Source organism: Zalophus californianus, chromosome 14 (genome assembly GCF_009762305.2).
Source record: "Zalophus californianus isolate mZalCal1 chromosome 14, mZalCal1.pri.v2, whole genome shotgun sequence".
Taxonomy (NCBI): Eukaryota; Metazoa; Chordata; class Mammalia; order Carnivora; family Otariidae; genus Zalophus; species Zalophus californianus.
The window spans coordinates 25,574,748-25,598,740 of NC_045608.1; the positions used below are offsets into that span (position 1 = coordinate 25,574,748).

Genomic DNA, 23,993 nt, shown 5'->3' on the forward strand with positions numbered 1-23,993 from the left:
GGGGCGGCTGGGTGATAGACAGTGGGTAGGGTATGTGCTATGGTGAGTGCTGTGAATTGTGCAAGACTGTTGAATCACAGATCTGTACCTCTGAAATAATGCAATATATGTTAAGAAAAAAAAAAGAAGATAGCAGGAGGGGAAGAATGAAGGGAGGTAAATCAGAGGGGGAGACGAACCATGAGAGATGATGGACTCTGAAAAACAAACTGAGGGTTCTAGAGGGGAGGGGTGTGGGGGGATGGGTTAGCCTGGTGGTGGGTATTAAAGAGGGCACGCTCTGCATGGAGCACTGGGTGTTATACACAAACAATGAATCATGGAACACTACATCAAAAACTAATGATGTAATGTATGGTGATTAACATAACAATAAAAAATTTTTTAAATGTAGATGAAATGTATATAAATAGCAAATCATTATTTGTACACCTAAAACTAATATTTATATGTCAATTTCACCTTAATTTTTAAAAACTTAGTGCCAAAAAAAAAGAGGGTGACTAAGTAGGGAAAGATTTCTCAACTAGGACACAAAAAGCATAAACCACACACAGAGGAAGAAATTGATGTGTAGGACTTCAAAATAAAATTTTAAACTTTGACTCTTTGAAAGATATTTTTAAGAAAATGAAAAGTCAAGCTAGAGATTGGGGGGAAATATTTTTAGAACATATTTACAATAAAAGACTTATATCCACAATATGTATTTTGTCTGTAAAAAAGAAAAAAACTTAAAACTCAGTAAAAAAATTTTTTGAATAGCTGTTTCACCAAAGAAAATAGACAAATGGCAAATAATCACATGAAAAGATGCTCACTACAAGTGATCATTAGGAAAACGCTACGTAGGATAAGAGACCGCTGTACCAGAATGCCTAAGAGGAGAAAGACTGACACTAACAAGAGCTGGAAAGGGTGTGGGGCAGCTGGGACTCATACATTTCTCGAGGAAATGCAGAATGGCACAGCCACGTCTGGGAGGACAGTTTGGCAGTTTCCTCACAAATTAAACCTGACCACCCAGCCAGTATTTCCCAAGATCTAGAGCTTTATGTACCCCAGAGAAATGAAAACACATGTCCACACACAAATCTGTATGTGAAGCTTCATAGCAGTTATGTTCCTACTAGCCAAATCTAGAAATAATCTAGATTGCTGCAGGAGAGTGGACACATAGCACGCAACATGGTATATATACCAAGCAGCACTAAAAAGGCATTCTGCAACCATGTGGCTGAGTCTCAAGAACATCAGCCCAGGGAAAGAAGCAGGACATTAAAAAGTACATAGTATATGATTTTGTTTATTTAAAATTCTAGAAAAAGCAAATCAGTGGGGACAGCTGATACTGGGTGGGGTGGAGGCCTTGATTGCAAATCCTAGGGGGCTCGGGGGGGGGTGTTAAGAATGCTTAATATTTCGAGTATGGTGGTGATTACATAACTGTGTACATTTTCCCAAACTCATCAAACTTTACGCTTAAAATGGGAGAATTTCACTGAATAGAGCTATCCGAAGACCCAGCAATTGCACTACCAGGTATTTACCCAAAGGATACAAACATGATCTGAAGGGGCACCTACATCCCAATGTTTATAACAGCAATGTCCACAATAGCCAAACTATGGAAAGAGCCCAGATGTCCATCAACAGATGAATGGATAAAGAAGATGTGGTATGTATACACAAAGGAATATTCCTCAGCCATCAAAAAGGATGAAATCTTACCATTTACATCGACGTGGATGGAACTGGAGGGTATTATGCTGAGTGAAATAAGTTAATCAGAGAAAGACAATTATATGGTTTCATTCATATGTGGAATTTAAGGAACAAAACAGAGGATCGTAGGGGAAGGGAGGAAAAAATAAAATAAGATGAAATCAGAGAGGGAAACAAACCATGGGAGACTCTTAACTATAGGAAACAAACTGAGGGTTGTGGGAGGGGAGGTGGGGAAGGACGGGGATAATTGGGTGATGGGCATTAAGGAGGGCATGTGATGTAATGAGGACTGGGTGTTAAATGTAACTGATGAATTACTGAGCCTTACATCTGAAGCTAAAGATACACTAAAAGTTAACTAATTTAAATAAAATAAGTTAAAACAAGTTGAAAATAAAATTTTTTTGTTACAGATTTTATTTATTTATTTGAGAGAGAGAGAATGAGGGAGAGAAAGTGCACGAGAAGGGGTAGGGTCAGAGGGAGAAGCAGATCCCCACTGAGCAGGGAGCCTGATGTGGGACTCGATCCCGGGACTCCAGGATCATGACCTGAGCCGAAGGCAGTTGCTTAACCAACTGAGCCACCCAGGCGCCCCAAGTTGAAAATTTTTAAATATTTGTAGAGAGGCATTAAAAATGTGGAAGGCTTACTTGCCCTACAGCCTAGCATCTGCAGTGGTGAAGCCATAAGCCCAGGAAAATTACCTCAGATTGGGACTGCATATTGGGATAAGGTCTTTAAAGAAGTAATTAAGTTAAAATCAGATCATTAGGGTGGGCCTAATCTAGGAAGACCTTATAAGAAGAGAACATTTGGACAGAGACATACAGAGGAAAGAGGAAGGGAAGACACAAGGAGATGACGGCCACCAACAAGCCAAGGACAGAGGCCTGGAACGGCCCCCCTCCCTCACAGGCCCCAGAAGGAACGAAGCCTGCTGACACCTTGAACTTCCAGCCTCCAGAACTGTGAGACAGTAACATTTCTACTGCTTAAGGCCTCGGTCGGCTACACTCTGGGACAGCAGCTCTGGCAAACGAATTCAAGCCGCAAGTGTAAAACAGCTTAGAACATCACTGAGAAAGAGCCATATTTGGCAGTGTATGATTAAGAACCAAACAGAAGGTGAATATATTAAAGTCCTAGGTGTTTAGGAGAGGACACGTGGTCCCTGTGAAGTCCGCAGGTAAGTTTTCATAAAGCAGATGGAATTTGAGGTAGAACTTAAAATAGACATGTGAGCAGGTGAACATGAGGATACTCAGGACAGGCGGTGGAACAGTATACATTTAACTATTATTCATTCACCTACCATGAGCCAGGCACTGTGCCTGGGTCCAGGAATCTAATGAACAAAGAGGCACACTCCCTGACATGGGGTGCCCACAGCCCGAGACAATGGAAGTCAAAGTGAACAGGATTGGGCGGAGCAAGATGGTGGAGGAGTAGGAGACCTGGATTTCGTCTGGTCTCAGGAATTCAGCTGAATAGGGATCAAACCATTCTGAACACCTACGAAATCAACAGGAGATCAAAGATAAGAAGAGTAACAACTCTCTGAACAGATAAGCGATCACTTTCTGGAAGGTAGGACGTGCAAAGTGAATCCGAGGCAATATTCGGGAGGATAGACGGCAGGGGAGGGGGCCTCTGTCGGCAGCTTCTGGCAAGTGATAGAGCCGCAGAGCACAAAATCAGAACTTTTAGGAGCCGGCTCCGCTGAGGGACGTCGCTCCAGTGGCTAAGCGAGGGGTGGAACCCTCACGGGACAGTGTGGTCTCAGGACCCTCGGGGTCACAGAAAGACCGGGGGTGCCTGAGGGCTGCAGAGCTCCCAGGTATCGGAGCGGGGAAGCCAGCTGCAGAGACGGAGCCAAGGCGCAGGCTCTCAGCTCGGGGTTGCCATAAACTGTGATCCGCGGCCCAGTCGGGCCACTGCTCCTCCAGCAGGGACCCAACAAGCGGCAGAGCTGGGGAGACTCTCCTTCCTCCCCTGGGAGGAGCGGCACGGGAGCGCACCGCAGGGATCTGCTGGGTTTGGAGATTCCACATGGGGTCGGGTGCCAGGCATAGAAACGCTCGATCACAGGCCGGGTGAGCACAGAGTGCGGCCGGAGACCGGGGAGACGGGAGTGACTGCTTTTCTCTGGGGGTGCACTGAGGAGCGGGGCCCTGAGTTCTCAGCTCCTCCGGGCGGAGATTGGGAGGCCACCATTTTCGCCCTGTCCTCCAAAGCTGTACCGAGAGCTTGCAGGAAACAAAAGCTCCTGAGAGCAAACCCGAGCAGCTTGCTTAGCCCGGATGGACAAGGGCGGGGCAATTCCGCCTCCGGCAAAGACATATGGGAACCACAGCAACAGGCCCCTCCCCCAGAAGATCAGCACGAACAGCCAGCAAGCGAAGACCAAGGGGAATACTGCACATAGAATTCATGGCTTTTTTACCATAATTCATTAGTTTTTCAAAGTGAATTTTTTAACTGTTCTTTTTTAATTTTTCTTTTTCCCTTTTTCAAACAACATCTTATCAATCCCTTTTTTAAAAAAAACATTTTTTATTTTTCATTTTTAGACTAATATTTTTATCCCTTCAGAGTAGTTACCCTTATTTTTGGCATATATATATAAGTTGTTCTCTCTTTAAAATTTTGAGATACAATTTCTTCTAACAGATCAAAATATACCCTAAATCACTAGTGTATGGCGTTGTTCTATTCTTCTGCCTGATCACATTCTCTCCCTTTTTTTTTCTTTTTCTTTTTAAATCTTCTTCTTTCTTTTTAAGAACAACTTATTATCTTATCAATTCCTTTTATAAAATCTTTTATAATTTTCATCTTTACAGTCATCTGCCATCCCTTCATTGTATCAACCCTTATTTTGTACATATATAAGTCTTTCTTCCTTTAAAATTTGAGCAGGCACTTTCTTCTAACAGACCAAAATATGCCCAAAAGCTAGTGTGTGGCACTGATCTATGCACTAGCCTGATCATATTTGATCATATTCTGTTTTTTTTTTTGTTTTCTTCTGTTTTTGTTTGTTTTTATCTTTTTCTTTTTCCTTTTTTTTTCTTCTCTTCTTTCTTTCCCTTTCTTGTCCCCTGGTTTCAGGTCTTTTCTGATTTGTATAGAGTATAGTTGCTGGAGACGTTGTTAACCTGTTAGCATTCTGTTCTCTCATTCATCTGTTCTCCTCTGCACAAAATGACAAGATGAAAAAAATCGCCTCAGCAAAAAGAACAACAGGTAGTACCATCTGCCAGGGACCTACTCAATACTGACATTAGTACGATGTCGGACCTAGAGTTCAGAATCATGACTTTAAAGATACTAGCTGGGCTTGAAAAAAGCGTGGAAGTTATTAGAGAAACCCTTTCTGGAGAAATAAAAGAACTAAAATCTAACCAAGTCGAAATCAAAAAGGCTATTAATAAGGTACAATCAAAAATGGGGGCACTAACTGCTAGGATAAATGAGGCAGAAGAAAGAATCAGCGATATAGAAGACCAAATGATGGAAAATAAAGAGGCTGAGAAAAAGAGAGATAAACAACTACAGGATCACAAGGGCAGAATTCGAGAGATAAGCGATACAATAAGACGAAACAACATTAGAATAATTGGGATACCAGAAGAAGAAGAAAGAGAAAGAGGGCAGAAGGTATATTGGAGCAAATAATAGCAGAGAACCTCCCTAATGTGGGGAAGGAAACAGGCATCAAAATCCAGGAGGCACAGAGAACCCCTCTCAGAATCAATAAAAATAGGTCAACACCTCGACATCTAGTAGTAAAACTTATGAGTCTCAGAGACAAAGAGAAAATCCTGAAAGCAGCTCGGGAGAAGAGATATGTAACCTACAATGGTAGAAACATTAGATTGGCAACAGACCTATCCACAGAGACCTGGCAGGCCAGAAAGGACTGGCATGATATCTTCAGAGCACTAAACGAGAAAAATATGCAGCCAAGAATAGTATATCCAGCTAGGCTATCATTGAAAATAGAAGGAGAGATAAAAAACTTCCAGGACAAACAAAAACTAAAGGAATTTGTGAACACAAAACCAGCCCTACAAGAAATATTGAAAGAGGTCCTCTAAGCAAAAAGAGAGCCTAAAAGCAGCATAGATCAGAAAGGAACACAGACAATATACAGTAACAGTCACTTTACAAGCAATACAATGGCACTAAATTCATACCTTTCAATAGTTACCCTGAATGTAAATGGGCTCAATGCCCCAATCAAAAGACACAGGCTATCAGATTGGATTAAAAAACAAGACCCATCAATATGCTGTCTGCAAGAGACTCATTTTAGACCCAAAGACACCCCCACATTGAAAGTGAGGGGGTGGAAAACCATTTACCATGCTCATGGACACCAAAAGAAAGCTGGGGTGGCAATCCTTATATCAGACGAATTAGATTTTAAAACAAAGACTGTAATAGATGAAGAAGGACACTATATCCTACTTAAAGGGTCTATCCAACAAGAAGATCTAACAATTGTAAATATCTATGCCCCTAACGTGGGAGCAGCCAATTATATAAGGCAATCAATAACAAAAGCAAAGAAACACATTGACAACAATACAATAATAGTGGGGGACTTTAACACCCCCCTAACTGAAATGGACAGATCATCTAAGCAAAAGATCAAGAAGGAAATAAAGACTTTAAATGAAACACTGGACCAAATGGACTTTACAGACATATTCAGAACATTCCATCCCAAAGCAACAGAATACACATTCTTCTCTAGTGCCCATGGAACATTCTCCAGAATAGATCACATCCTAGGTCACAAATCAGGTCTCAACCGGTACCAAAAGATTAGGATTATTCCCTGCATATTTTCAGACCACAATGCTTTGAAACTAGAACTCAATCACAAGAGGAACGTCGGAAAGAACTCAAATACATGGAGGCTAAAGAGCATCCTACTAAAGAATGAATGGGTCAACCAGGAAATTAAAGAAGAATTAAAAAAATTCATGGAAACCAATGAAAATGAAAACACAACTGTCCAAAATCTTTGGGATACAGCAAAGGCAGTCCTAAGAGGAAAGTATATAGCAATACAAGCCTTTCTCAAGAAACAAGAAAGGTCTCAAATACACAACCTAACCCTACACCTAAAGGAGCTGGAGAAAGAACAGCAAAGAAAGCCTAAACCCAGCAGGAGAAGAGAAATCATAAAGATCAGAGCAGAAATCAATGAACTAGAAACCAAAAGAACAGTAGAACAGATCAACGAAACTAGGAGCTGGTTCTTTGAAAGAATTAAAAAGATTGATAAACCCCTGGCCAGACTTATCAAAAAGAAAAGAGAAAGACCCAAATCAACAAAATCATGAATGAAAGAGGAGAGATCACAACCAACACCAAAGCAATACAAACAATTATAAGAACATATTATGAGCAACTCTATGCCAGCAAATTATCTAATTATCTAACCTGGAAGAAATGGGTGCTAGAGATGTATCAACTACCAAAATTGAACCAGGAAGAAATAGAAAACCTGAACAGACCTATAACCACTAAGGAAATTGAAGCAGTCATCAAAAATCTCCCAACAAACAAAAGCCCAGGGCCAGATGGCTTCCCAGGGGAATTCTATCAGACATTTAAAGAAGAATTAATACCCAGTCTCCTGAAACTGTTCCAAAAAATAGAAATGGAAGGAAAACTTCCAAACTCGTTTTATGAGGCCACCATTACCTTGATCCCAAAACCAGACAAAGACCCCATCCAAAAGCAGAATTACAGACCAATATCCTTGATGAACATGGATGCAAAAATGCTCACCAAAATACTAGCCAATAGGATCCAACAGTACATTAAATGGATTATTCACCATGACCAAGTGGGATTTATCCCTGGGCTGGAAGGCTGGTTCAACATCCACAAATCAATCAACGTGATACAATACATTAACAAAAGAAAGAACAAGAATCATATGATCCTCTCAATAGATGCAGAAAAAGCATTTGACAAAGTACAGCATCCTTTCTTGATCAAAACTCTTCAGAGTATAGGGATAGAGGGTACATACCTCAATATCATAAAAGCCATCTATGAAAAACCTACAGCCAATATCATTCCCAATGGGGAAAAGCTGAGAGCTTTTCCCCTAAGGTCAGGAACGCGGCAGGGATGTCCACTATCACCACTGCTATTCAACATAGTATTAGAAGTCCTAGCCACAGCAATCAGACAACAAAAAGAAATCAAAGGCATCCAAATCGGCAAAGAGGAAGTCAAACTCTCACTCTTTGCAGATGATATGATACTGTATGTGGAAAACCCAAAAGACTCCACCCCAAAACTGCTAGAACTCATACAGGAATTCAGTAAAGTAGCAGGATATAAAATCAATGCACAGAAATCAGTGGCATTCCTATACACCAACAACAAGACAGAAGAGAGACAAATCAAGGAGTCGATCCCATTTACAATTGCACCCAAAACCATAAGATACCTAGGAATAAATTTAACCAAAGAGGCAAAGGATCTGTACTCAGAAAACTCTAAAATACTCAGGAAAGAAATTGAAGAAGACACAAAGAAATGGAAAAACGTTCCATGCTCATGGATTGGAAGAACCAACATTGTGAAGATGTCAATGCTACCTAGAGCAATCTACACATTCAATGCAATCCCCATCAAAATACCATCCACTTTTTTCAAAGAAATGGAACAAATAATCCTAAAATTTGTATGGAACCAGAAGAGACCCTGAATAGCCAGAGGAATATTGAAAAAGAAAAGCAAAGCTGGTGGCATCACAATTCCAGACTTCCAGCTCTATTACAAAGCTGTCGTCATCAAGACAGTATGGTACTGGCACAAGAACAGACACATAGATCAATGGAACAGAATCGAGAGCCCAGACATGGACCCCCAACTCTATGGTCAACACATCTTTGACAAAGCAGGAAAGAACGTCCAGTGGAAAAAAGACAGTCTCTTCAACAAATGGTGTTGGGGAAATTGGACAGCCACATGCAGAAGAATGAAACTGGACCACTTCCTTACACCACACACAAAAATAGACTCCAAATGGTTGAAAGACCTAAATGTGAGACAGGAGTCCATCCAAATCCTAAAGGAGAACACAGGCAGCAACCTCTTCGACCTCGGCCGCAGCAACTTCTTCCTAGAAACATCGCCAAAGGCAAGGGAAGCAAGGGCAAAAATGAACTATTGGGATTTCATCAAGATAAAAAGCTTTTGCACAGCAAAAGAAACAGTCCACAAAACCAAAAGACAACCGACAGAATGGGAGAAAATATTTGCAAATGACATATCAGATAAAGGGCTAGTATCCAAAATCTATAAAGAACTTATCAAACTCAACACCCAAAGAACAAATAATCCAATCAAGAAATGGGCAGAAGACATGAACAGACATTTTTCCAAAGAAGACATCCAAATGGCCAACAGACACATGAAAAAGTGCTCAACATCGCTCGGCATCAGGGAAATCCAAATCAAAACCTCAATGAGATACCACCTCACACCAGTCAGAATGGCTAAAATTAACAAGTCAGGAAACAACAGATGCTGGCGGGGATGTGGAGAAAGGGGAACCCTCCTACACTGTTGGTGGGAATGCAAGTTGGTGCAACCACTCTGGAAAACAATATGGAGGTTCCTCAAACAGTTGAAAATAGAGCTACCATATGATCCAGCAATTGCACTACAGGGTATTTACCCCAAAGATACAAATGGAGGGATCCGAAGGGGTACGTGCACCCCAATGTTTATAGCAGCAATGTCCACAATAGCTAAACTGTGGAAAGAGCCAAGATGCCCATCGACAGATGAATGGATAAAGAAGAAGTGGTGTATATACCCAATGGAATATTATGCAGCCATCAAAAGGAATGAGATCTTGCCATTTGCAACGACTGGATGGAACTGGAGGGTGTTATGCTGAGTGAAATAAGTCAATCAGAGAAATACATGTATCATATGACCTCACTGATATGAGGAATTCTTAATCTCAGGAAACAAACTGAGTGTTGCTGAGTGGTGGGGGGTGGAAGGGATGGGGTGGCTGGGTGATAGACATTGGGTAGGGTATGTGCTATGGTGAGCACTGTGAATTGTGCAAGACTGTTGAATCACAGATCTGTACCTCTGAAACAAATAATGCAATATATGTTAAGAAAAACAAAGTAGAAGAAGATAGGGGAAGAATGAAGGGGAGTAAGTCAGAGGGGGAGACGAACCATTAGAGACGATGGACTCTGAAAAACAAAGGGTTCCAGAGGCGAGGGGGGTGGGGGGATGAGTTAGCCTGGTGATGGGTATTAAAGAGGGCACGTTCTGCATGGAGCACTGGGTGTTATGCACAAACAAAAGAACACTACATCAAAAACTAATGATGTGGACGCCTGGGTGGCTCAGTTGGTTGGGCGACTGCCTTCGGCTCAGGTCATGATCCTGGAGTCCCGGGATCGAGTCCCGCATCGGGTTCCCTGCTCGGCAGGGAGTCTGCTTCTCCCTCTGACCCTCTTCCCTCTCGTGCTCTCTATCTCTCATTCTCTCTCTCTCAAATAAATAAATAAAATCTTAAAAAAAAAAAAAAACTAATGATGTAATGTATGGTGATTAACATAACAATAAAGAATTATTTTTTTAAAAAGTGAACAGAATTGTTGGGGACAGCCAGCACGTGCACGAGAGCAGGGGCACAGAGGACCAGGTCCAAGAGCTGTTGAGTCAAGTTCTGTCTCTCCTGAGCACTTGTTACATTTGTAGTATGTGATGAGGCATTTGATTTTGCTCTGCGGATTATTTCATAAAAGTGATTTGTCATCATTAGACCTGTTCAGTTAGCTGGATTTCCTTCTGCATTCAGGAGATTACACAGAAAGCTTGGTTCCAGGCTTCTTGAAGACAGTACTATTGCTTCTCCTTTCTTATTCCCCCCATCCTAACAAGTGCCATGCAGTGTGAAGCCAGAGTGGATGACCCTGCCGCATCTTATATTCCTGGGCTGCTCCTACCATCAGCTATGTCTCGGTGACGACCAGCATATTGTGAGCAAGGCGCATCCTTGTGGGTCTGCCTCTTCTGGCACTCTGCCTGGTGGCAACTTCTCTTGTTGCTTGTACAGGTGATGACGATGCCAGAATATTTGAGGAAGAGGTTTGGTGGCTTTCAGATCCAGTGCCTCCTCGCTATTCTGTACTTATTCCTCTATATCTTCAATAAGATCTCGGTGAGTTGTGTAAAAGCCAGCCCAAGAAATGAAACAAAAGTAAACAAAAATTCAGTGGCCAGGACAGTACTAGATTGGTCTCAGCAGTTCACTCTGGGGCCCCATAAGTTACTTATGGCCTCTGCTGTGTAAGCAAGAGGAGAGAAAAAATAGCTTAATAATACTTGCAAAAAATAAAGGCAGAGGCGTCTTATTTTGTCCCAAGCCTAGGTTATAGGTCCCTCCTTTGTATTTCTAGAGAACCTTGGGCTTACCTGTGTCATATCATTAGGTGATGTCACTCCTCTGCTTAAAACAGTCCAGGAGTTTTCCACCACCGTTACTAGAAAACCTAAGCCCCTTGTTATGATCTGTAAGGATGTCCTGTTCTTGTCCCTGCTCTCGGCCTTGTCTCCTAGTCTCCTCCCTTGTTCTCACCAGGCTCTGGCCACACTGCCTGCCTTATTGTTTCTCAAACCCAGCAAGGTTATTCCCTTTTGAAGCCCTTAACACTTGCCCTACATTGTGTCTGGAATGTTCTTCCCCCAGATTTTTCAAATATCACCTCCTTGGAGAGGCCTTCCATGAGTGTGTCCAGTCAATCTCTACTCCATTACTGGGTTTTTATTTTCTTTGTAATACTTGCTACCATGTGAGAGTAATTTATCCATTTCCTTGCTTATTATCTGTCTCCTCCACTTCAGTGCAAGCTTCTGGAGGCCCAGGGCCTTGCCTGGCTTGTTCACTACATTACCCACTGTGCTGAGAAAATGATTAGCACTTAAGGTACTAGATACATGTTTTGGAGTTTTGTTTTGTTTTGTTTTGTTTTGTTTAGTGACCGAATGAGTGTCGCTTACCACACTCTGCATAGAAATTGCCTATTTAGTCTCTGTCACTAAATATAAGGTCCCTGAGGACAGCAGTTGAGTCTTAGTAACTCTTGTGTCTTCTGAACCCTGTTGAGTATCTACTATGTTGGTGCTCAGTAAACATTTGGTGAATAAATGGATAGATGAATGTTGGGAGGATCTCTGCCCATTGTATCCCTAGTTTGGAGACCACAATAACAAAGTAAGAGATGAGCCAGTTATATGATGTGCATGTGCTTTAAAATCAGTGCCAGCTAAGCCAAGGACCCACAAATCTGTCCTGTAGGCCAATCAGCCTAGTGTTCTCCTCTGTACAGTCCTTGAGCTAAGAATGGTTTTTTACAGTTTTAAATGGTTGTGAAAAACAGGGACAGTATGTGGCCTGCAAAGCCTACAGTATTTACCATCTGGTCTTTTAGAGAAAAAGCTTGCCAGCCCCTGATGGATGAGCTGTCCCCTTTGCTGTTTCCCAATGGCAGAACTGTAGGAACGGCTCTCTCTGGGCATACTCCCTGCTCCAAATCTCCAGGGAGGAAGAGGCTAAGTTTTGTCTGAACTGAATTAATTGGATTAACCCAAGCCCTAAAGGTGCTGACCTTGCTGAACTCATGGGGTACAAGCCTTTTTGCCCAACAGAACTTGGGGAGACCTCAGCCCTTGTCCATTAGTGACAGAGTGGATGTGCTAACCATAGACCACCTCCTGCAGATGGCTTCTAGGGTCTTTATGATACTGCTGTTGAATGAGCTGAAAATGAAAATGCAGCCTGTTGCCTTTGTACTCATTTCAGGTGGAGATCTGTACTGGTGCCATGTTCATGAGACTGGTTTTGGGGTTAGATGTCTACCTGGCCACCATAGTCTGGCTGACAATTACTGGCATTTATACCATCACAGGTGAGGTTACTGTAACCACACACATATTTATATTGACACAAAAGCTCTCCTTCTTATAGTGGAGTGCTAGTAGACATTGAGGCAGGGGGTCTCCAGCTTTTGCATTTTCTCTAAGTCTGTAGATCACATTGCTAGGCCCCAGGGGGTGGAACAGTGAAAATAATTGTGGTGGGGTGCCTAAGTGGTGTCCTACCTCTAGAAATCAGGTCAGGCCTGTGGGGGCTTTCCATGGGCACTGGCAAGGAGGGAAGTGATCATGTTTGGGGCAGGCCATGGCCTGACACTATAGGCTGCCAGGTAATGGAGTAGAAACGGAAAGGGAATGAGGGAGAGGCAGCAGCTACAGGCATCCTGGTAACCTGGTCAGGCCATCAGATGGGATCTTTTATATAGGAGGTTCTGTCCCAGAGTCTCTGCCTAGGTTTTGAGAGTGGGAGCTCTCATCAATTGTTTTTTCCAGCCACAATGCAAATCTTGGATGCTGGTGAGTGTCCCTGGTAGTTCACTGTCTGAGGGGGGAGAAACAGAGTGGGGAATGGAATACACTCTGTCAGTGGCTGTCAATGCCCAGGGGAGTGGAAGCTGGGGGTCTTTTCCCAGGGGACATTTGGTAATGTCTGGAGACATTTTTAGTTTTCACAACTGGGGGCGTTCTACTGGCATCTAGCAGGTAGAAGCCAGGGATGCTACTAACCGTTGCTTCCAAACGGAGATTTTGTGATTAAAGATGTAATTTTTCTTTAGGAAAACCATCAGCTTTTCATCCATCCAAAAAAGGGGAAGTAAAGGGAAATTGGGACATAGAAGGGCAAGATAAGAATCCAACAAAAGATCGTGAGGGATATTAAAGAGAGAAAACAGGATGTACAAAGATTAAACATTGTATTGTAAGACCTACAGACTTAAAGGTACAAAAGGTGTGAATGGAGCAATCTGGGAGGAAGCAAGGATGTAGAATAGGGACACAGAAGTGACTTTCAGCAGAGAGTCTCAAATGTGGCTTTTGTTTCTTTTTTCTCCTACCTATTCAGGTGGTTTTGCAGCTGTGGTTTATACTGATACCTTGCATGCTGTTGTTATGGTTCTGGGATCACTCTTGTTAATGGGCTTTGGTAAGTCAATCTTGGAAGACTGGGCACCATGAGTGGAATCTTTGAATCTGATTGTTGCTGAGGGCCACTCCAGCACCTTCATCTCACAGATGAGGAGACTGAAGCCCTCAGAACCCAAGAGCATTGTCTCAGATCACCCAAAAAGTTGGGAATGGGCAGTGGGGGGGAACTTCTGCTCACTTCAGAAGACAGAAGAGTCCAGTGCTTTGGGACAGTGTCAAGTGGCCCACCCCAGACACCCCCACCTCTGTGCCTCTGTCCATGCTCTTCCTCTCTAGTTAGAAACCCCTCTCCTCTTCATCCATGTGGTTAAATCCACCCATCAAGGTCAACAGAAGATCCACCTACCCCCCAAAGGTGTGATTCTATGATTATTCCATCTACATGTCTTTTTTCTGTGGACAGAAAAAAGTCCTGTGGAATCACATCACTACCACATACCACTTAATATTTTTGTGATACATATCTTGGTTCATTGATTGTGTCACATAAGAAATTATACCTCCTAGCTCCGAAACTTCTTAAGAACCAAAACCATTGTATCCTGCACATAATGTGCAGTCTGAGGCACATGGTAGGTGCTTATTAAGTAGTAAGAATGAAAATTATAGCTAATATGAGTCAAGTATCAGGTACTACTAGATAGCCATTTATCCATATTGCCTCATTTAATCACCACAGCCACCATGATGCATAACTGCTATCGTTATCCCCATTTTACTGATGAGAAAACTGAGTTATTCAGTTAAGTAACTTGCTCATGAGACACACCAAGAGCAGAACTCATAGCTGGGTCTCTAAACACCAAAGCCGAGTATGTCAACTAATATATTACAGTATCTGTAATGGCAGGTGCACTTGCCTTAAAATGGAAGTTTCCTTCCACTAGCTAAGATAATGACCTTAGTGAGGTTGGTATTAGACCCTGCTCCATGGGTCAGATATTGGTCTTACATAAATCTAGAAGGAAAAAGTTTTGGCTCAGGTATTATTGAAATGGTGTGTGAATACAGTTGAAGGACTATGGCTCCGTAGAGCATTTTGTTGAACCCCATTCAATGAGAAATGATAGAATCAGAGTCTCACAATCCTCAGTTTAGTAAGCATTAGTGTACCATCAGGGGTACTCAATGCTTTATTGCTGGAACACAAAATACATGTCAGGCATGAGCCAAGGAATTTTTTAATAAGCTGGGAAGCAACGACTAATTTGAGTGACAAAACTCTCTAAACTGTAAAACACACTAAGCCATTGTGTTTAATTGTGTACTATTATTAAATATTACCATTTTTTAAACCTACCGAGTTCACCCCAATAGTTGAAAATGACATCCAATTAAACTTGAAGAGCAGGTGGAATATTCTATTGATGTTAGCAATTGTATCTCTAAATAATTATATATTCTTTACTGTTATAGACTGAATGCTTGTCTCCCCCTGCCAAAAATTCATATGTTGATATCCTAACTCTCAATTGTGATGGGAGGTGAGACCTTTGGGAATTGATTAGGTCTTGAGGGCAGAGCACTCATGAATGGCATTAGTACTCTTATAAAAGAGGCCCCAAAGAACCCCCTCACTTTTTCCACCATTTGTGGACACATTAAGAAGATGGCCATCTGTGAGCAAAGAAGGAGATCCTCACTAGACACCCAATCAGCCAGCACTCGGTCTCAGACGTCCTAGCCTCCAGAACTGTGGGAAGTAAATATTCGTAGTTTATAAGTCACCCAATCTATGACATTTTGTTATAGCAGCCCAAACAGACTGACATTTTCTGAGAAATGTAATGGGATTTTTAAAATTGGGGCATTCATGTTAGTTCTTTTGGTAAGTAAGCAATTTTAAAGTAGTAGAATAATTGTTTTTCTTTTAAAAATATGTAAGAATTTATACATCCAAATGAGTGTTGTTCAAACTAGTCACCATAAAACCCCATGTATATACAATTGCAATTTTTAGTTTTTAACTAATACACACACAGGTAAACAAAACAAAAGGTACCCGGTGAAATACTCATTGCCCTCAGTTTCTCAGTTCAGCTCCCCAGAGACAACCAGTATTCTAGTTTTGTGCATATCCTTCCAGAGATAGCCTTCATATATACAATCATTGTTTTATCTATGAAATGGATACATAGGTAGAATCACAAAATTTTGTGGCCTGCTTTTCCACCACTGGTACTATATCTGGGGCAAATTTCTATGTCTGTGAATAGAGATCTACTACATCTTTTTGGTTTTGTATTTGTAATAAACTTTATTGAAAAGTACCCAAGTCAAAGTTGTAGCTAGATGAAATATCACAAAGTGAACACACTCTGGTAACCAGCATCCAGGTCAAGAATTAACTTTTTGGTTCCTTGCTTTCCAAACTTAGTTTTTGTTTCTTTTTCTTGCCTTATTACACAGGCCTGTGTATTCAACACACTGTTGAAAAGAAGCAGAGACAACAGGCATCCTTGTCTCATTCCCAATTTAGAGGGAAAGCTTTGGATATTTTACCATTAAATAAATTATTTGCTGTCAATTTTTTGTAGATACTCTTTGCCAGACTAACAAGTTCTCTTCTGTTCCTAGTTTGCTACAATTGTTTATCATGAACAGGTTTTGAATTGTAGCAAGTGTTTTTTCCACTTCTACTGAGAATATTATATTATTTTTCTCCCCTATTCTGTTAACACAGTGAATTGTTTTGAATGTTAACTTAATCTTGCCTTCTTGGAATAAACCCAGCTTATTGAGGCATACCCCAAATTCCTCTCTAAAGTGGCTGTATTAACTTTTGTTCTCAGCAATATATGTGAGAATATGTGTTCCCTAGCCTTTCATGGTTGTTCATGATGTTTAAGACTTTTTAAAAATTTGCCAAATAGGTGAAGAAGAAAAAATATATCATTCTTGTTTTAATTGGAAGTTCCCAGATACTGGTGAGGTTGAACATCATTTCATATACTTAGTGGCCATTTGTAGTTCCTCTTTCGTGAATTACCTGTTTGTATTCTCTACCATATTTCTTCTGAGTAGTTTCCCTTGGCTGTCAGTGTATAGGAGTTCTTTATACATGACACAAATTTCTTCTTTTAGTCTAATTTTTAACTTGATTTCAGTCATATAAATTTTAAATTTTGAGATCAAATTTATCAACCTTCCTTTTCTTTTTTGTATCTTGTATAAGATACTCCCTAACTCATAAAGATACTCTTTTTTCTAATAACTTTGTACTTTTGTATTTTACCTTTTTTTAATCCACATGGAATTCCTTGTAGAAGTGCCATGAGGTATCTTACTGATTTTATGGTCAGTCAGTATTCTTTCATTGACTAGTTTTGATTCCAAATGATTCTGAACGCACTTCAAAACTCAAGTCTGTATCAAAGGAGCATGGTTTAACATGCCAAAATAAAAGGGTTTTTTTTAGTTAAGTAAGTGGAATTATGGGTGTTTTTGTGACTTTTAAAACATATTTTTCTTTATGGCCCCTGGGTGGCTCAGTCGGTTGAATGGCCAACTCTTGATTTCAGCTCAGGTCATGATCGCAGGGTCCTGGGATCAAGCCCTGTGTCAGGCTCTGGCACTCAGCAGGGAGTCTGCTTAAGGATTCTCTCTCTCCTTCTGACTCCCCAACTCACTCTTTCTCTCTCTCTCTAAAACAAGTAAATCTTTAAAAAATATTTTTTTTCTTTAATGTTAAGCTTGTATAACACTTAGGATATTGAGAGATAAATGCCATAGACTATGAAGAAATTTTCAAGTATGACGTTTTAGAAATATTTTGTTGGCACTGTAGGAAAGTGAATATTAATTTGTTTTAATCAAGATTCTTAAGAGAGCTTGTGATAGAACTTTAGTTCAAAACTAGTATAAGCAAATAAGTACCTTCTTGGCTCATGTAAGTAAAAATTCCAAGGGCACACTACCTTCAGTGATGGCTAGATCCAGGGTTCTGAATGAACCAGGTAGACAAGAGAGCTTCAAACTGTTAAACTAGCTTAGAACCCTAAAGAACAGAAGCAGGCATTTTTGGTTCCTTAAGCAGAGGACTCCTGGGGCAGATTCCAGTTAGCCCAGTTTGGGTCTCATATCTATTCCTGACACATCAGTTGTTGCCCATGGGACAGAGAGCATTGGCCAGGCCTGGGGCATGTGCCAGATTGGAGTGGTGGACAGTTTGATGGCCCACCTAAGCCACACAGGATGGAATGCAACTGAGAAGAGGGGTTCTGCTACCAGAAGTGGGAGGTGGGGTGTGGGCACACAACCATGATTGTCCACTATACTCATTTCTCTTTGGAAGAGGTGATGTCTTTTCTTAGGCACATATAGTCCTGACTATTTTTCAGTCCATTATGCTTTTTATACTAGGTACATTCAATGAAACTAGGTCTCACTTGGTAATCTTGGGTCTTCAAACATGCATTACTGTATAGTTTAAGGTACTGATAAATTTTATGGTGTTTTAAGCCTTTCAGAAAGTGGGAGGATACCAGGAGCTATTGCATAAATACCCAGACAGTAGTAAGCCAAACCTAACCCATGAAGGAAATTGGACTGCCAAGCCGGAATGTTTTATTCCTCGCCTGGATTTTTTCCATATCTTCCGAGATCCCATCACTGGAGACCTCCCATGGCCTGGAGTCATCTTTGGTGTCTCCACCCTCTCCTTATACTACCGGTGCACTGATCAGGTAACTACACATGGTACAGCTGAAGTGACTGCATTGGAGGCTGGTGGTCCTCAGTGCATTCCAGGCTTTCCCAGTCTCTACAACAACAGGCAACAGTTGGCCTGTCTGCACTCAGTGATCAGGGGTCCCTTCCAATCTTTATTTATTGCCTAAAGAACTTGATAAATTCCGTTTGAAAGGAATTTCACAGTCCCATCTATAACACATCAACTATTTTCATTTTTTTCTTCTTCTTCACTGTCATTATCTAAAAAGCACAGTCTTTTTGGAATGAAAAATATGTCAGTTCTCCCCAACTGCGTCCATAAATTAAATGCAACCAATCAGTATTTCAGTTGGATTTTTTAAGGACTCAAACTTGTTCTAAAAAAAAAATATGGCTCACTATCGATGGTAGATCATTAAATATACTGTGAAATACATACTTCAATATATGTGCAAAGGCAATAAAGAAATAAAAAGGAAATACAGCTCCACACAGTAATATGGGTGATCTTCAAGCTTTATGCCAAATAAAAGAAGCTAGACACAGATGCCTAGGCACTGCATGATTACATTTTTATAAAGTTTACCACAGGGAGTGCTAACTTATGTCATTTAGGAATACACATTAAGTAGCAAAAAAATTTATAACGAAAAGCAAGGAAGAAATAAAGTCATGAAAGCAGTCATTTCTGGAGCAAGGGAAGGGGTTGAGATGAAAAAATAAGTCACATGTGGCAGCATTATTTACAATTACCACAAGGTGGGAAACAACCCAGATGTTCACTCATGAATGAATGAATAAATAGAATGTGTATCCATTCATTGGAATATTATTCAGCCATAAAAAGGAATGAACTACTACACATGCTATAGCTTGAATGGATCTCAAAACATTATTCTGAGTGGAAGAAGCCAGACACAAATGATCATCTATTGTATAATTCCTTTTATACAAAATGTCCAGAGTAGGCAAATCCATAGAGACAGAAATCCAATTAGTGCTTGCCAGGGGCTGGGAGAGGAGAAATGGAGGGGGGCAGCTTAATGAATATGGGTGTTCTTCCGAGGTGATGAAAAAGTTTTGAAACTAGAGAGAAGTGGTGATTGCATAAGATTGGGAATGCACTGAAGGCTACTGAATTCTTTAAAATGGTTATTTATATAGTACATGAATTTCACCTCAATTTAAAAAAAAAAAAAGAACCACAGAAAGGCTTCTGGGGTACCTGCAATGTTCCATCTGAATTTGGATAGTTGTTATAGTATATGCTCTTAATGTGCTACAGTATGCTTTCATGTGTTATATAATGATTTAAAAAAAAGATTTAAACATTTTATGGAAGAAGAAAATGCCACAAATCGCTAGCTCAAGTTTGAAACTGAAGAACAAAGGGGGAGAACTTGCCAAACCAGATTTTAAACATCTACAAAGTAGCAGCAATAAAAACAGTTTGAAACACCCAAGAATAGACACACAGACTAGTGGAACAGAATAAAGAGGTCAGGCAGATTCTTGTACTTATAGGAATTTAATATGTATCCAAGGAGGCTTTAGAAATCAATGGGGAGATACATACCTTTTGATGTTGTTAGAAAACCAACTATTAGGAGTAACAGCACTTCACCCCCACCTAACACTTAGTACAAAGTTGGACTTCGGGTGGGTTAAAGACTTAAAAGTGGAAAGTAAAGTTAGATATTTAAGGGAGGATAACAATATTTTTGAGACAGAGTGGGGGGAGTACAAATCATATTGATTTGATCACATTACATATAAGTACTTTTTAATAAAGTACTATAGACAAAATTGACAGATGACAGATTAGAGAAGATTATTAGAAATATTTATTATGAACAAGAGACTAATAGCAAATCCACAAAAAAAAAAAAGGAGCTCCAGTAGATATGTGGACAAAAGATAATGACAGGCAATTTATAAAAAAAGGAAATTCAAACAAACATAAAACAAGCATATAACCCAGTTATGAGGGAAGTGCAACTTAAAATCACAAGACAACTAACAAAAATTAGAAAGATTGATAATGCCAAGTTTGGAGACATTGTGGTTGTTTAAGAACCGTCGTGTACTCCTGGTGGAAGTATAGACTGGTGCAATCTATTCTGGAAGGTAATCCAGCAGTATTTGATAAAAGTAAATATACTGTATTCTGAGCTAGCAGTGGTGTTCCTTGCAAGCTACCTAAAATATCCTCATGCAAGTTCATGATGGACTATATATGAGGCACTGATCACAGTGTTGATTGTGCTTGTTACTCCAAAGTGGGTAGATAAAATGGCGGGGTGGGGGGGCAGTAATACTGTGGAATACTATGCAGTCATGGGAGCAATGGACTAGATGATACATAGCAACACTGATAGGTCTTTAAAATGTAGTGAGTGGATGCACAAGAAACAAGATGATATCCAGAGCAGTAGCTCTGGGTTTTTTTAATTTGTATTCCTGCCCATCTATTTATTATATGTTTAATGATGCTACTTTACCTAGAAGATAAGAAAAATCTTTCCATATTTTTCTTTTCAATTTCTTCTACAGCTTTAAAAGTTGCCCCTGGCCTTCCACATCTGACAGTGGGTAAACTAGATTTCCTGAACTACCTCCCAAAACAAAATTTTCTAGTTATACTGGATAAAATGTAACAAACATCTTTTTATAGTCATAGCAAAGCTTATAAGAAATGAAGAAAATCTCCGGAGACTGAAAAAAAACAAAGAGAACTGAACTCAACAGAGTTAAGCTGGCAGGGACACTGATGGTGCCCTGACAGCATTTACCAAGCCGGATTTCCAAGGCTTAGATTTCACTGGCCAGGTGAGAACAGGAGAAAGGCCTTGGGTTCATGAGTAGTGAATAGTGAAGGCTGTAACCTCAGTGAAAAGATAGACCAGGAAAATATCTGCCCACTAGCAAGGAGAAACAAAATGCCCCAACCTGAGTCCCAGGAGGAGGATAGAAGTCTCCCCTGAAGATTCACAAGGTCAGGTTGGCCTTCCTATACATCTGGGGTTTTAATTTAAAGTTTTAACTTAACCTAATTCCCTGTATGGTCAGGGAAACCCCATGGGAAGAACTGAACATAAACTCATCCAAAATTTGTACATACCAACCTGGCTAGAGTAATGGCGGATTTTCCCTGGAGGGATGCACCCTCAACCGAGGTCTTGCAGGATTCCCATAAATAAATGCCTGCTCAACATGGGTCTCTAAACCAAAAATTAGAAAATATAGAAGAATCAAACCACCTTGAGCAAGAAACAGCAGAATTAGCACCCCCAAATTTCAGAAAATCAAGGTATTAGATACCAAAAACAAACAAACAAAAAGCATGTTTAAAGAAATAAAAGGAACACCTTGGTGGCTCAGTCGGTGAAACATCTGTCTTCGGCTCAGGTCATGATCCCAGGGTCCTGGGATCAAGTCCCATGTTGGGCTCCTTGCTCAGCGGGGATCCTCCTTCTCCCTCTGCCTGCTGTTCTCTCTCCCTCTCTCTCTCTGTCTCTCTCTCTCTATCTCTCTGAAAAATAAATAAATAAAATCTTTTAAAAAATAAAGAAATAAAAACGGAACTGAAATCCTTAACGCCATTCTATCAAAAACAGATATGAAAACTCAAACTTCTAAAAATGAAAACTATGCTCATTGAAATGTGAAACTTAGTAACTGTTAAAATAGCAGATTAAAGGGACGCCTGACTGGCTCGGTGGGAGGAGCACACGACTCTTGATCTCCATCATGAGTCTGAACCCCACATTGGGTGTAGAGATTACTTAAATAAATAAATAAACTTTTAAAAAATAACAGATTAAACACAGCTGAAGGGAAAAAATAGTCATCTGAAAGCAAGAATTGAAGAAATAGCACCAAACTGGAAAGTGTGAAAGAGAAACAAAGTGACACGGAAGAGAGAATCAGGATTAAAATACACCTCATTGGAGTTCTAGAAGAAAAGGAGAGAGAAACAATATTTTAAGAGAAAGTGGCTGAGAATTGTTACAATTGCTGAAAGAGCAGGAAGCATCAGATTCCAGAATCACAGTGAATCAAGCAGAAATAATTTACAAATCCACACAAAGAAATGGAATGAAACCATAATGAAAGTTCAGAACATCAAAGACAAGAAGACTTTGAAAGGCACCTGAGAGGAAAGATTACTGATAAAAAGAAGACAGTTCTGCCAGCAATAAACTTCTCAGCTTCAACAATGTAACCCAGGGGCACCTGGGTGGCTCAGTCGTTAAGCGTCTGCCTTCGGCTCAGGTCATGATCCCAGGGTCCTGGGATCGAGCCCCGCATCGGGCTCCCTGCTCCGCGGGAAGCCTGCTTCTCCCTCTCCCACTCCCCCTGCTTGTGTTCCCTCTCTCGCTGTGTCTCTCTCTGTCAAATAAATAAATATTTAAACTAAACCAAACAAAACAATGTAACCCAAAGGTAGAGGAGTAAAATTTTCAAAGTCATTGAGGAAAATATCACCTCTAAAGTACATGCCCAGCTGAGGTCTTACTCATGACCAAGGGCAAATTCAAGACATAACCTTCCCTAAAGAAGGACTGAAAGATGTACATAAAGAAAAAGGAAATACTCATGAGCAAGAAGGAATAGTTAGCAAAGATATTAACAGGTACATGGGCAAATGGGCTGAAAAATAATAATTACAAATACAAGAAGTGAAAAACAAGACAAAACTAAAATATTGTACGACCGTTTGGAGTTAAATCTGTCTGTGGAGTCTAAAGTGTTCAGAAGGGTGGGGATGTTGATTTACTTCAGACTCGAAATGGTATCTATGTGAAAATTTTAAGGGTCATTATTAAAAACACAGAAGTAGTCGGGCGCCTGAGGGGCTCAGTCGGTTAAGCGTCCAACTCTTGATTTCAGCTCAGGTCATGATCTCAGGGTCATGAGATCGAGGCCCGCGTTGAGCTCCACACTCAGTGTGGAGTCTGCTTGAGATTCTCTCCCTCCCTCCCCCCTCTGCCCTCCCTTACCTCAACTAAATAAATAAATAAATATTTTTTTAAAAATGCAGAAGTAGAATATATAACTTCTAACTAGTAAAGAAAATGACTTAAGAAAAATTGTTAATTAAAAGAGAGGCAGACAAACTGATGGAAGGAAAATTGTTAACTTTCGCCCACTACCATTTTTAAACAATAATCCTCTCCTTGCCCCACTGTGTAATATATGACAATACGCCACAGTGCGTAGAGCTTTCTACATGGAATGTCCACATTGCCTTCATAATCACCCTTCTCTCAGAACGAGAGTCACATTTCTGCCCTTGCCCTACTCCTCCGCCCCCTCCCTTGAGAGACCAATCTCTCTGTGCATGGGACTAAGCAAAGACCAGGAAGTGCAGCCTGGCTGCCCACCCCTGCCTGCTCTGCAGAAGCCCAAGTACCCTGAGCCGTTAGCAACAGGATGCCAGTGGACATCTCAAGACACAGCGAGATGTAGCTAGTGCCTGAGGAGAACCACTTTGG

At 40.7% G+C, this 23,993-nt stretch overlaps 1 protein-coding gene across 1 annotated transcript in view; it reads left to right on the forward strand.

The window, feature by feature from the left end:
• Nucleotides 1-23,993, forward strand: part of LOC113913063 (sodium/glucose cotransporter 1-like) — a 65,803-nt gene that overhangs the window by 16,265 nt on the left and 25,545 nt on the right. Inside the window, 4 exon segments of the mRNA XM_035723990.1 lie at nucleotides 10,859-10,963; nucleotides 12,605-12,710; nucleotides 13,742-13,822; nucleotides 18,286-18,509. Of these exon segments, the coding sequence (XP_035579883.1) occupies nucleotides 10,859-10,963; nucleotides 12,605-12,710; nucleotides 13,742-13,822; nucleotides 18,286-18,509 (516 nt within the window).